Source organism: Zonotrichia albicollis, chromosome 9, assembly GCF_047830755.1.
Source record: "Zonotrichia albicollis isolate bZonAlb1 chromosome 9, bZonAlb1.hap1, whole genome shotgun sequence".
Classification (NCBI taxonomy): domain Eukaryota; kingdom Metazoa; phylum Chordata; class Aves; order Passeriformes; family Passerellidae; genus Zonotrichia; species Zonotrichia albicollis.
Window position 1 is genome coordinate 25,427,297 of NC_133827.1, and position 13,347 is coordinate 25,440,643.

The following is a 13,347-nucleotide window of genomic DNA, read 5'->3' on the forward strand; positions in this document are numbered from 1 at the left end:
GCCCCACTGAGGGCACATTGCTCTCACCTCAAAGGGTGTTCATGGCCACAGCAGTGCTGAAAAGCAGAGTTCTCTGTGGCTTCCCCTGCAAACCACATGTTTGAGCTGTACATTCGTCACTGTACTTCCAGGCGTTTGCCTTGCTGTCCCTGACTGTCCCCACCTGGGAGGGGCACATGGGGCTGCCAAGGCCGTGCCATGTTGTAACAGGACACAAAATGAACCACACACACATGCTGAAACATCCAAGGCAAAAAAGCACAGTTTATTTCTGACTCCAATATTTATAGATTTTAAAAGTGATCATGGATTGGAGGATGAAATTGCCACCTCTCTGGCCACACTGGTTAAACCAACAGTCTATCAAATTTCTCTTCTTCTAGAAAGGAATGTAAAACAATCATTATTTACATAAAAGTGCATGAGAAACCCCATTACAAAAATGTAAACATCAGAAGAACTTTGAATAACAGGGTGACAGTGCCAAGCACTGCTCTGTCCATGGTGGAGGATTCTGGTTCCTGCTCTACATTTTCTCTGAGCTGGGAATGAGCTCCAGCTTTAAACCAGCCTGGCTGTGTGGGATATCACACAATTTCCTGGCACAGACACAGCACAGGGCTGGGTCAAGGTGTGGGATCCACCTGCATTGGGTCAGATATAAATAAAACTGATGCAAAAGGTGCTGCCAAAAGGGGAAGCAGGCAGCAGCTCTGAACTCTTGTGCAGCATCAGAAAAGTGCAATGTGATGACTCTAAAAGGAGCAAAGGAGAAACTGCATGAAATAAAATCAAATCAGTGGTTTTGTAATAAGTAAAAAAGTAACAGGTGATAAAGTTTGAGGAATTGGTAGCTTTCCTTTTTTTCTAAGTTTTTTTCAGTTGTGTCGTTTTTGACAGTAATTTTTCTTCTGGAATAAAAATATCCATAAACTTTTCCCTGCAGATAAAGATCCTATGGATGAAATAGCTCCTTTGTCACAAGGACATGACTCAGAAGCACAGAAGACAGAACATCTTGGCATTAGAGCAGCCACTGTGCTCCAACTATTTGTAGAAATTTGTGCTACTGTGGTTGCACCAGCTTCAGACCACATACTCTTAGTGAGAAGAGGGCCAGGGGCTGGCATTTTTTAAATAGAAATTAGAAAGTCAAAAAAACATTTAAACAAAGTTCAGCCTGACTATTGCTTCTAGGAAAGCAAAGTCTTAGGCCATGGGTGAGACTAAAAGCTCAGGGTTTGCACAGTGACATTTCTCTTGGCTAAATTACCCAGTAGAATATGGTGGTAGTTGCAGATTTACGTACAGAATAAAATTTTCCAATCTAGTTGTGGTTTTTTTTTTTTTTCTTAGCCTCTTTCAGTGTGCTAGTCACTATCAGAAAGTTTCTACCTTGTTGCATTCATGTTTGTAAGAAAAAAAATCAATTGATAGTGTGTTGGATCAGATTGGATTTACCCTCGCAGAAAATAGTTTTCCTGTCAGATTATATTTCCATCACAAAACTTACTTGCAGGGATTTAACATGTTATTATGCTGAATGAATAAAAACCAAGGAATGTTGAGGGTTTCCCTATTTAGTGATTTATCTTTGTTTTTACCTTTTTCTGTTTGTGTATGTGATGCTCCTGGCCTGGCTCTTACACACTGAATAGGGGAGTACAAGAAGATCTAAGTGGCTTGTTGTGCTGCTGTGACATTTATCAGCAGGTGGCAAAACATGTAGCCATGGTAAAAATATGTTTCTTTGAAGAAATTATATGTTGCATCTCATCCAAGCAGCCTTATGCCTTCTCTTAGGTCAAAGAGGAGAGAGAAAAGTGGGGATGGGAGGTTTCTTCTTGTGTTCAGGCTCAAGATATGAGCAATGTGAAACTAAATGGTATCTAAAATTTGAGCTAGGAAAAAAGATCCACTTAAAGGGTGTATGCTTTTGGAAAGAGTTTAATAGACAATAAAAAATGACTGCATGTTTCACCTGGAGATCTCAACAGGCAGATGCTGTGCCCCTCCTTTCTGTGTGTTGGCATGAGCTTACGGCAAGAGGAAAATAACCCAAAAATGCTTTCCCAAGGTGACCCTGAGCAAAGTTCTGTCAGGGAAGGATCCCACTGTCTCCAGTAGAAGAGGTGTCCCAATGGTGGTGACTGCAGAGCAGTAGGAAAACTGCCCTGACGTGGGTGACCCCCTTGAAAAACGTGCTCAAATTTGCATAAACTCTTAATTCTCATTAAACATTTAAATGGGGTGGCACAAAATGCACCCCACAGCTGCACCTGAATGGATTTCCTGTAACTTAGGCAAGAAGCCAAACAAACCCAGTAGTTTAGCTTGTCAGATATTCTGACATAACTGGGGAGACACAGAAGTAGAATAAAACTCATCATTTCTTTTAGATCCTGTCTTGGATGCTGCTCATCCAGCCCAGAGGCCCTGGAGGCTTTGTGGCACTGCCACCAGGGCACTCCATGAGAGCCTGGCTCCTGTGACAGGTAAAGCATGGGGCTCTGCTGTCAGGCTGATGCCAGGAAGGGTTTGGGAATGATATCACTGAGCAGCCATTGCAGGGGCTGTGCTGTTGCCAAACAACCCCTTTTTAACATCTCCTTGCCCAGGTGTGCAGGACCTGCCCTGCCCATGGGCTGCAGGTTTTTGTCTTGGCAGAGCTCTGCCCTTTGTACCATGTCATTTCACAGCAGATTTGCTGAGTGCCTGTGGGGAACTTCTAAAATAATTGTGCCATAGTTATTCACCAGGGTGCATTACATTTCGAATCAGAGGTCACTTTCCTTTCTTTGCAGGGGAAAACATTGTGAGTGAACCTGTAATTTTGAGTACACTAATTCCAAGACATTTGCAGATAGCGTTTTCCTGGAATAACAGCCTCTCTCAAGAGAAACGTCAAATGCATTTAATCAGCCACATTTAGAGCTCTGCTACATCTACAAATGAATTATTAACTACCTCAAATGTTTTTGAATGATCCAAAAGTCAGGAATAACGTGGCTCTCCAGCTAATCAGCTGTGATTCAGGGCTTCTCCTTTCCACTTTATGCACTAGAGGCTCTGCACCTGCCTGCTGCTGCTAACTGGAGCTCCTGTAGCTCACATTAACCTCTTTGGAGGCTGCTGGGTAGCTGAACAAACACAGAGTGCAGCTGACATCCAGCTGTGTCTGTATGGATTTGTGCATATGGAGTAAATAGCCCTGGAGCCTGGGGAAGGCGCAGGGTGCCCCAGGGAATGGGATGCACATCCCACACTGCACATCCCACAGAGCTCCTGTGCTCCATGTGTGACCTGGCTGACGGCCCATGGGCTGCCTCAGGTGTGTCTGGAGATGCAGGTTTGCATCATTAGTGGTTTCTCATTAGTGACAGCAGGAGTGGCAGAGTGAGGCTGTGAGACAAAGCACAGCTCAGGCTGCCTGAGCCCCAGCCTGGGCTCCCCTTTGTCATGTTAAGAAAATCATGGCTTGTGTCACTTCTCCTGCAAAACAAGTGTCTTGTAAAGTGCTTTGGGGAACAGTTACAATTGTCACATTACATGCAACTCAACCCCCTTCCACTGCACTGTGGAAATGCCCTTTTAGAAGGAAATAATTGCTACAATCTCATTTCTCCAGTCGAGGTAATTTGGTTACATTAATTTTTGAATCAACAAGTGTTCTCATTTAAGAGCTCCAGCTGACAAAATAATGGAATCATCAAGAGGCAGATGTAAACAAAGCACTTGCAGTAGCATATGAATTAATGAAAAAAACAACACAGCATTTACTCTTATGGTACTAATAGATGAATTCTAGGGTATGTACAAAGAACTACCTCAGATCTTGAGGAGGGTGATCAGCTTGATGTATTTGAATCACATACAGAATTTCTGTTTGATCTGTGTGTTGGGGAGGACCTTAAATACAAGGACACAATGAAGCAAGTTTTAGGAGGAAGATTTGAGCAGAAACAATTTCTTTGCTGGACAAAAGCCACTAACACAGAGATTATAAATCAGCTGCATCTGGGATACTGTCAAATCATAACACAAAAAGGGAATTAAAAATCTGTTCCTCACTTTGCCTGAGCAAAAATTGCAGGGTGGTCACTTTATTTTGTATATAATTATAGTAATAAGCTTGATAGTGTATCTGTTATGGATTATGCATTCTCTGTGCATTATTAACAACATGACTGTTTGTCCCACTGCACCCATAAGGAAAACACAAACCACAGACAAATGAAAGCAGAAGCAGCCATGGCTATTAAGAACAATTAAGTACTACCCAGCCTCTCGGCAGGGGGAGGCTCTGGAGTAGTTTAATGGAGCAGATCTCATGATGGGATGTACATTTGGATAATGCTGTCTTGCATATTCGGGTATAACTATTGCTCTGCTGCAGGAGCCTTGGTTGCATAGCAAGAGGCAGCTACAGCTACCAGGAGAGTGCTGCCTGTTTAATATTTTCTCATTTCATTTAATTCCAATATAGAGTTGGAGATGAGTTTGTTAGAAATGAAGCACTTCACAGGAAGATTAGTTGTCTGCTTTCTGTGGCTTGAAGAGGGAAAAGTACTGATGTAACTTCTTAGCTTGAAATCAGCTTGACACTTTCATATAGTTCTGCTAGGCAAACTTCTGTTATTTCAAGAACAACACCCCTTTTCTTCTTTGTGAAGATGAGCCACAAAGTCCCTGATGGCTTGCACACACTGTGAGTGAGGTGTTCTAAAAAGTGATGTAGATACTCATGCCAAGATTAGGATTTTCCAAAGCTTATTTCCTCTTCCACACAGTGTCTGACTTATCTGTCCTTTAATGTATAGGTTTGTACCACTGGTTTCTTAGGTCCAAAATCATTCTGGTGTCCAAACTTGGCATTGAGCTCTCCATGAGCAGGAGCCTGGAGGCAGCCAAACAGTTCCCCAGGGCTTTGGTCAGCTCAGGAGCCTGGGGAGCCCAGGGCAAGGGAGGGCTGCAGGCTATGGCAGGAGGGGAATGATGCTGAGGGATCCCACTGTCCTGTGTCACCCCGTGTGACATCTCTTCCAGGTCCTACACATGCCTGGAAAAGCAGGGGTTTTATTGTCCTGTGTGTATTCAAGGGATAATGGCTGGAACAGGGGCTGAGCTCCTGTCTGCTGTGAATTCTCAGGGTAATGGCAACACTGAAGATGAGGTTTTATTTCTGCAGCCTTTGTACTTCATTAGACATTGCCAAAAATCATCCCCACCCCACTTAGCCCAGATGAGCTGCTGCAGAATACCACAGGGAAAACCACTTTTAAACTATAATCCTGGAAATGAGCTGTCCTAGTGAAAACCACCTCTGACTCACAGTGTTATGCAAGCACATTTCCTTCTGTAAAAGAGCCAGAACCTTTCCAGACCACCTACTGCAGGTCATAGCAGGAGCTCAAGAGACATTTCAAGTGCCCAGATAGTGTGCTGAATAGTAAAGGTCTTCTGTGTATTTATGTGACATGTAATGGTCATTTAATGGAGAAGGAAATAATATTTTTATCAGACAAACCAATGCTGTTGCCCACAGGAGAGTTCCCTGCCTCTTTCTTTGTGGTTATCACTGTGAGAGATGGAGGGGACTCGTCTGCAGAGCTTCCCAGAGCTCACCTAGGAAGGCTCCATCTTGTATTTTTTCAGAGCTTCATCATCAAGCCTGTCTCAGCTGGACAAATCATTTATGTTCCTCCTGCTGCCAGGAGGTACAGATACTCTTAATTATGTGAGGCCAAATTTTCAGTTGTAGGTAATGCAGGTATTACACTGATTGACTTCAGCAAGCTCTTTAGGTACCCCTTGCTCTCAAGGGTAACACCAGTTGATGTTCTTATGGCCCAGAAAACCACAAGTTTATGCTTACAACTTAATGTGTATGAAAAAGAATGTATTTCAGAAGAGTCATCTGTAGAAGTAAAAATATGCTTCCAATTAGTATGACTTTATCAACTGTCACAAAGAAACAAAGTCGATTGTCCAGAAATAATTTATTCATCAACAATAAAACACTGAATAGAAAAAGCCTTGTAAATAAAACTATATATATATATAATGCTTTATTTTTTTATTCGATACTGCACAAAAAACACTACAGACAGTAACAAAATAATCCAATTAATCTTAAAAATTTCAAATTATAATTGTCACTCTTCATTTATCATGTTTTATTAACAATGCAAAGGTCATTTGTTTACATATTATACTTTTACTTGATATCATTAAATTGTTTCTTAAAACACTTGAAGCAATTTGTTGTTTGCCCCATAAATTTATAACATATATCAATAAACAATATAACAGCTCTGAGAAAGATATGCAGATTGTTCAATGGTAAATAGTCTACCATAGGTTGTTTAGTGTGAGAGCAGGAATAAATCACAACTGAATTGGGATAGAAGTCAACACATTGAAGAGAAATAATACTGGGGGAACAATTACATGTTTTCCATTGCTCGCTTGGTGATGTGATCTCTTTCAAGCTCTGACTTCTCCTGTTTTAGGTACTCCAGCACCTTTGCCAGCATATCCTCATCCAGGAGCTGCCTGGTTTGCGTGTCATCAGCCTCCCCAGCCATGGAGAGCCTTTTGCTGAGCGAGGCCAGCTTGGCAGCCTCCTGTGGTCCCAGCTGGTTGAGGTGCTCTCGGATGGCCTGCTCCAGCTGCTCCTCCTCCTGCAGGTTGCCCTCCGAGGCTGCAGCAGGGACTCTTTTCATCTGGTTGGTATTGATCACCTCAGGGTATTTCGCCAGCACCTTTGCCAAGTAATCAGCCAGCTCTTCATCCTTCTCATTCAGCTTCTCGTACTCTGTTTGTCGCCTCTCCAAGTCGTTCATCCAGGCAGCTTTGGGGAACAGGTGCCCTTTCAATCTTCTGGGAATGTAAGACAGTCTTGGCAAGTCATTTTCTTGATTAAGACGATTTAGTAAGTAGGAGGGATTCTGGTTAGCTAAATTGTCATTTCCCAGAAGGCTGACAATATCTTCAATATTGAGGTCTTCGGGTAGATTTTCTGGAATAAGAGGCTGCTTCATGTACCCGTTTTTAGAGTTTATATTATTTTTAAATATATCACTCTGTCCTAGATTGGTTTCAGTTATCTCGTCAAGGTCTTCTGGGAATTCCATTTCCTGCTCAGCTTCCAACCTTTCGCTCTGAAGCTGCTTTTTTTCTCCAGCTTTCAACATGTCTAATAAATCCTCAGGAGGAATTTGCAAATTCCTTGAGATTTCTATCAGCTGAGTTATAGCCTGAGGATCAAGTTGTTTATCCAAAAACATGGATGCTCTTTTTTCCTCAATTTCTCCTCCAGTCCTTAACTTCCTGTTCCCAGCACTTCCCATCAGCCTCTTCAGGTAGTAATTCATTAGTTTTGAAACATCCTCTGACACTTGATCTTTATTTTCTCTTCTTATTTCATCCTCAAGGAAGCTGAGTTTTCCCGATCTTTTCATTTCGTCGTCAATCTCCTCTTCATGTTTATCAATTTCCTCTTTGCTGTCTTTTATCTCTTCCTGGGTTTGGCTTTCCACTTTTTCCTCTATGGGATTCCAATCTTCTCCTCCAACCACGTCTTCATAGGCGATGTTATTCACTTTGTACACATCATCTTCATCATCTGTGTACAACTTCTGGTCCTCATCCACCCTTTCTTTCTTGTGGCTGCTGGGCCCTGCCATCTTTCCCAGCTCCTGGAACACGGACTCGAGGGTGGCGAGGCTCTGGGGCGTGTACTGCTCCTCCACGATCTCGTTGGTGCGCTTGAAGGGACTGTCCCTGGAGCCCTCTTCATAGCGCCCAAGCGGCATCTTGAGGTACTTCTGCCACCTCTCAGGCCATTTGTAAGCCTCGTAATCGTCAGTCACTCCAGCTGGAAAGCTGTTATCTGAACCCAGACCGTAGGGCTTATTCTCCTTTGGGCCAGCCTTTGACTCCTTCTCAGCTTGCCGCAAGGCTTCCAGCATCACCTTGACCCACTGGGACTCATCTTCAGTCAAAGAATCCCGCACGTTATCTGGGAGGTGGAGCTGGTCCTTGCTTTCTCTCTGTGGGAGGAGGTAGGGGATACTTTGATAAGAGCTGTAGTCAGGGCTGCCTTCTCCTTTGTTGGTTTGCTTGCGAAGGTCCTCTATGTACTCCAGGGCTTTGATCATGTCGGGGTTTGGGAGCCTTTGCAGGTTTTTCATTGCATAGTCTGGGTCTTTCTGGAGCAGCTGGTGCTGCTGGAAGGAGGCTGCATCGACCCAACAGATTAGGACAAAGAAAAAGGTGAGAGCACAGGCTGTTCCAGGCTGGAAGGTTTTAGTTTCTGCCATGTTTAAAATATTTCCTTTAAATAAAGAAGAAGAAGAAGAAGAAAAAGAAGCTGTTAACACATGGAGACGGGCTTAGGAAACAGAGCTATGCAAGAAATTTCTTATCTCTGTGCTTCATGTACTTTATGAACATTAATTGTCCAATGGCATCACCAAAGTACAAAATACCAACCCCATATAACTCATGAAATGCCTTTAGACACACCTAGATGTCATTTTGATAATGAGAACAAAGCACCTAAATGAGAAAATTGGTGTATCCATACATTTAAATGCTGCTCAAAATACTAGTATGAAAACTACAGACAGAAATATTTTGTGAGATTGCTCCATAGGTCATCTAATTTCCTGCCAGGACATTACTGCTGAATGGTGCTTAACTGCAATAAAATTATTGTCATGAAGTGAACATGACATATAAAATTACTTGCAAGTTTATTTCTGTCACTACTGATAGTGCTGAAGCTACTATTTCCTTTATTTTGCTATTCCATATTAAAAAATTATTTGTATTACAATGGAATATCAGTTAATGACTCTATGACTCATCTTCCTAGGGCAATGATCTCTTATATGAGAGGAAAAATATAATTTATCCTAAAGGTATAAAATAATTTTACTGAATCCCTGAAAGCCCATCTCAGAAAGGAGCTTGAGTAGGTAGGTTCTGAGTGGTGATTTCATTCATTTGCTTATTCATTCACTCCAGCAGAAATTGAATCAGGTCCCAGGACAGGCAGAAACATGACCCCTGGCAAATTTGGTTAGAATAGATCAGTAGAAGCCCATGTCTGCCCAGCGTAAACCAGACAAAAATAAACTCTGGAGCAGAACTGGGAAGAATACGCCTGTGACAGAACTAAGATGATTACAGCATCTCTGTGCATGAGGGTACAGCTGCAAAAGCCTTGCAGGGAGCTTGGCACCCTCCCCATAGCACTGGGGAAATTGCCACCAGTCATTCCCCAGGACACTCTCAGGCACTGGGGCCGTGGGACACACTGGACTCTTTTCTGACCCACTTTCATTAACAAATAAAAAGTACAATAATGAGAAAGGAATGATAAAGATATCAACTGCTTTGATTAATCGACCTGTTTTGGTTCCTTTGGTTTTCGGCTTGGTAAATCATCCTGCTGAGACTCTGGTGGTTCATGAGAGCCTGAAAGAGCTGTGTACACCCATGTTTACCCACTGCTGAAAGCAGAAAGTGAGCATGAATATGTTCATTTCAGCTCACTTGTAGATTTTTCCACTCCATTTTTGTCCTTAACATAATGTGACTTAACTAAATAATTAAAGCCCTATCAGTTCAGAGAACTGCTTATTTTCCTCCCTTCAGTATGCATGAGCAGGCTAACAGGCATAATAGCAAACAATTTCCCCAAACATTTCTGACTTCAAGCCTGGATACATTTGAGCATTGATTTCACAAATGATTAGTTCAATAGCTAATTAGACAGTCCCACCCTCCGGATCTGAGTTTGCCCTGAGTCAAAGCCAACCCATTGCTTCATTTTCTGTCACAGAAAAGGCATTAGCCCTGGACATAAATGTATATATCCATTAAAAAACCCCAACAAACAAACAAAAAAAACCAAACAAAACACAGCCAAACATCACCTAATTTTCTATTTCTGTAGCAAATAAGTAAATTAAGCCTCTCTTTTTCAGCAGACTGGTCATTAACAGAGTTCATTTGTCAGCACACGAGAAACTGTCCTTTCCAAGGGATGGGGGAAGGGAGAGTCCTTCTATAATCATCTGCCAAGAACCTCCCACTCACAAGGACCAGGAACTCACCCTCCTTCTCTACACACAATTGGGATTGTTACAGCCTTTGAAAGGGCTGTCAACATCCCACTGAAATCAAAATGTGTGCAGCCAGGCAAAGTTTCGTTTAGTGTTCCACAAGGATGTTGCTCAGTTGGGTATTTCCTTTGCAGAACAATAGATCATTGGCTCCTCTCTCCATATTTTCTGTGCATTTGCCTCTAGGTCAACTTTTACTTCTAATTTATTGGTAGATGATATTTGAAAGCCTTGTTAAACAGATTTGGGAATGATTTCTTTTACAAGCTATCAGTTCAGGTCATAAATCTTGTCATTAAATATACTGCGCTATCCAAGGTAAGAGTGCTCCTCCCCAGTCGTTCAGACTTTAATTCCACATTTGTTTTTAAAACAGGACATTTTAGCCTATCTTTAGGAAATATTGTAAACATTCTCTCCTGTGCCTGTCACAATATGCTAAAACAGCTCTTTTATCTTCAGATCAATAACTGTGAAGCCAGTCTAGATGGAGAGCATATTTTCTCCTCTATTAGAACCTAACAAACAGGAAAATTATCTTTTAGCCAACAAATGAAGATGAAGAAGTTCCTCTTTACAAAATGAGGCAACCATGATCAAAATTTAACACATACAAAGGCAATACAGACTGAGAAAAGTTCCCTGAAAAACAGACACAAAAAATATCTTGTTTCTGGGATGTTTCCATGGTAGCAGTAATTTTCTCTCTCATTCTCCTGGCAGTTGTTTCTGATGTGACTCTAATGTTTCCAGTGAAATTTAGCTATGAAAACTCATAGGTTTTTTTCCTATAGAAGTGTCCCTGCTCTGACAGCCTTAAGTGAAACATAAGAGCAGTTATCCATAGGGAAAATAAGTATATCATGCACTCTTCCTCCCATTTCTTTTTTGCAATAAATAACACGACTGCAGCAAATCTGCCTTGTTTATAAGCATCCCTAACCTTTTACCTTGTGGAAGGAACCTAAAACACAAACAAAACAGCAACGAAGGGTAAAATCCCAAACCCACGGCAGTCCTGGAGACTCTAGGGACTGTTTGCATGTGGATCCATCCGGGAAGGGGCTCGGAGGGTGTTTGGTCCGAGGGATCCCCCTGCCCATCCCTGAAGCGCTGTGAGCGGGCACGGCTGAGCGCCGCCGCTCCCGGGAGCGCTCCGAGCCGGCAGCGCACGGACACAACAGATATCCGGTACAATACATATGCATTTATACATGCAGACATGCATCTTTATATGTGTATAATACATGTAGTGATAGGGGTGCATTTTGTAGAGATGTGTTCCCTTGCAAGCCCAGTCCCGGCACCACCGGCTCAAGGTGCGACTTCACCGCTCTCTCGGTGTCGGATCCTCCTGCGCAGTCATGGGGCTCCCCGCATTCTGCATCCCAACCTGCATCCCTGCATCCCAACCTACATCCCTGCATCCCAACCTACATCCCTGCATCCCTACAGCCCGGCGGCCCTGCAGCCCTACCTGCGCTGCCGCCGCTCCGCCGCTCCGCCGCCTTCAGCACCCGGACAGCGCCCGCTTATACCGCCCCGGCCGCGCGTCACGGCCCCGCCCCGCCCGGCTCGGCACCGCCCGGCTCGGCCCGGCCAGGCCCCGCCTTGCCCGGTACGGCCCAGCCCCGCCCGGCTCGGTCCCGCCCGGCCCGGTCTCCGCCGGAGCCTCCGCGACCCCCAGCCCGGGCACGTCAAACCGGCAGCGGGAAAAGGACGGGATGGAAACAAAAAGGAGAAAAGTAAAAAAATATAGAGGGAAAAAAGGCACGAGGATAAACAAGGAGGGAAAAGGAAGGCAAGGAGGAAAGGGGAAAAGGTTTAAAAATAAAAAAAAAGAAAAAGAAAAAGGCAGAAGTGATGCAGTCAGTGCCTTCTGCTTCTCAGGCTGGGAGGAAGGACTCGATAAACCCGACCTACACTTCGTCGGGTGGGTGCAGAGCAAACTACCATGCCCAGGGCTGTGGGGCAGTAGCGAAGCCCGAGGTGATGCAGCCCGGCTGTGAGGATGACTCTGCACCCAGGGTCAGTGTGAGTGTGCCTGGCTGTGCCCGTGCCTTGGCAGGAGACGGCCTTTCAACAGCTGTGGTCAGCAGGGGTTTTTTATTTTTTCTCTTTAGTTCATTGACTGAGCTGTTGTGGCACATTTCTGGCTTTGTCACAGGGCAGGGATAGTTCATGGCCGTGTCATCAGTGTAGGAGGCTCTGGGGCTCTGCACCAACAGAGATGGGCTGAGGGGGAAGGACACCCCTCCCTTGTTTGTCTGATGTAGATGGACAAACTGAAACGCGGTGGAGAAATAGAAGGCAGAAGGTTCCTCCTGCTCCAGCAGCCCCATCCCAGCTGTGTGCCCTGGCTGTGGTGGCTGTGACATGGGACAGGGGCCAGGCTGGCACTGCTCTGGGTGGGGATGGAGCCAGAGAGGGACTGCCCATCCCTGGGGCACTGCTGAAAAGGCCCTCATGGTTTTACCTCCAATTTCAGCACTCAAAAAGGGCAGCACCTGCACACCTGGATCGGTGGAATTAGTAAATACCACCATGCCATAAATCACAAAACACAAGATGTAACACATGCTTCAGCTGATGCTCAGAGTTTTAGCTTGCTCCTTCTGCTTCCTTTCTATTACAGAAAGGTTGTTTTGCTTTAGCTTTTAAATAAGGATTCCTTTTCCCCCAAAATAAATCTTTCCTGACAATTTTGACCTTTTACAGCACAAAATGCAAAAAAACCTAGGATGAATGTACCTTCCAAGCCAATAAACATTACAAAATTAAATTACTGTAAGAACAGTAAGCTAGAAATAATTGTAGCCATGAACAGACAACAAGAAAATCCTGGCTGCATTTGCTGTAGCTGACACAGAGATCTGGAAATAAGAGATCTTGATTCACCTCATGTAGTTTTATGAGTAAAATACAGTATGAGTTTTTGTGCTGAAACTCTTCAGCAGCAGCTTTATTCTGGCCCCAGATTCCATCCAACACACACACACACTTTCATTAGCAGACCCAGGAAGAAAAGAGCCCAGAAAATACTGCATTAGGGCCTGTGATAGCAGCCCTGAGGAAGGGAAACAAAGGCAATGCTGCAGCGAGCTGAGGGCAAGGTCCAGGTGCCCTCTGAGCAGCTGGTGCTGAATTGCTGAGCACCACATCCCTTCAGCAGGGCTCTGAGCACCACATACTGAATTGCTGAGCACCACAT

General features: G+C 44.0%; 1 protein-coding gene and 1 long non-coding RNA gene across 2 annotated transcripts in view; one reads left to right on the forward strand and one right to left on the reverse strand.

Moving 5' to 3' along the window:
- The window catches only part of LOC141730139 (uncharacterized), a 29,675-nt gene extending 22,404 nt beyond the window's left edge, over positions 1–7,271 (forward strand). Inside the window, exon 2 of the long non-coding RNA XR_012581613.1 lies at positions 947–7,271. This is a non-coding gene — a long non-coding RNA (uncharacterized LOC141730139). The remainder of the gene's footprint in view (positions 1–946) is intronic.
- Positions 6,037–11,772, reverse strand: SCG2 (secretogranin II). The gene is made up of 2 exons (XM_005489320.4): positions 11,614–11,772; positions 6,037–8,338 (listed from the first exon to the last, which is right to left on the reverse strand). The coding sequence occupies exon 2, from the start codon at positions 8,322–8,324 to the stop codon at positions 6,447–6,449; it is 1,878 nt and encodes a 625-aa protein (XP_005489377.2). The 5' UTR covers positions 8,325–8,338; positions 11,614–11,772; the 3' UTR covers positions 6,037–6,446.
- Positions 11,773–13,347: the final 1,575 nt, after the last annotated feature.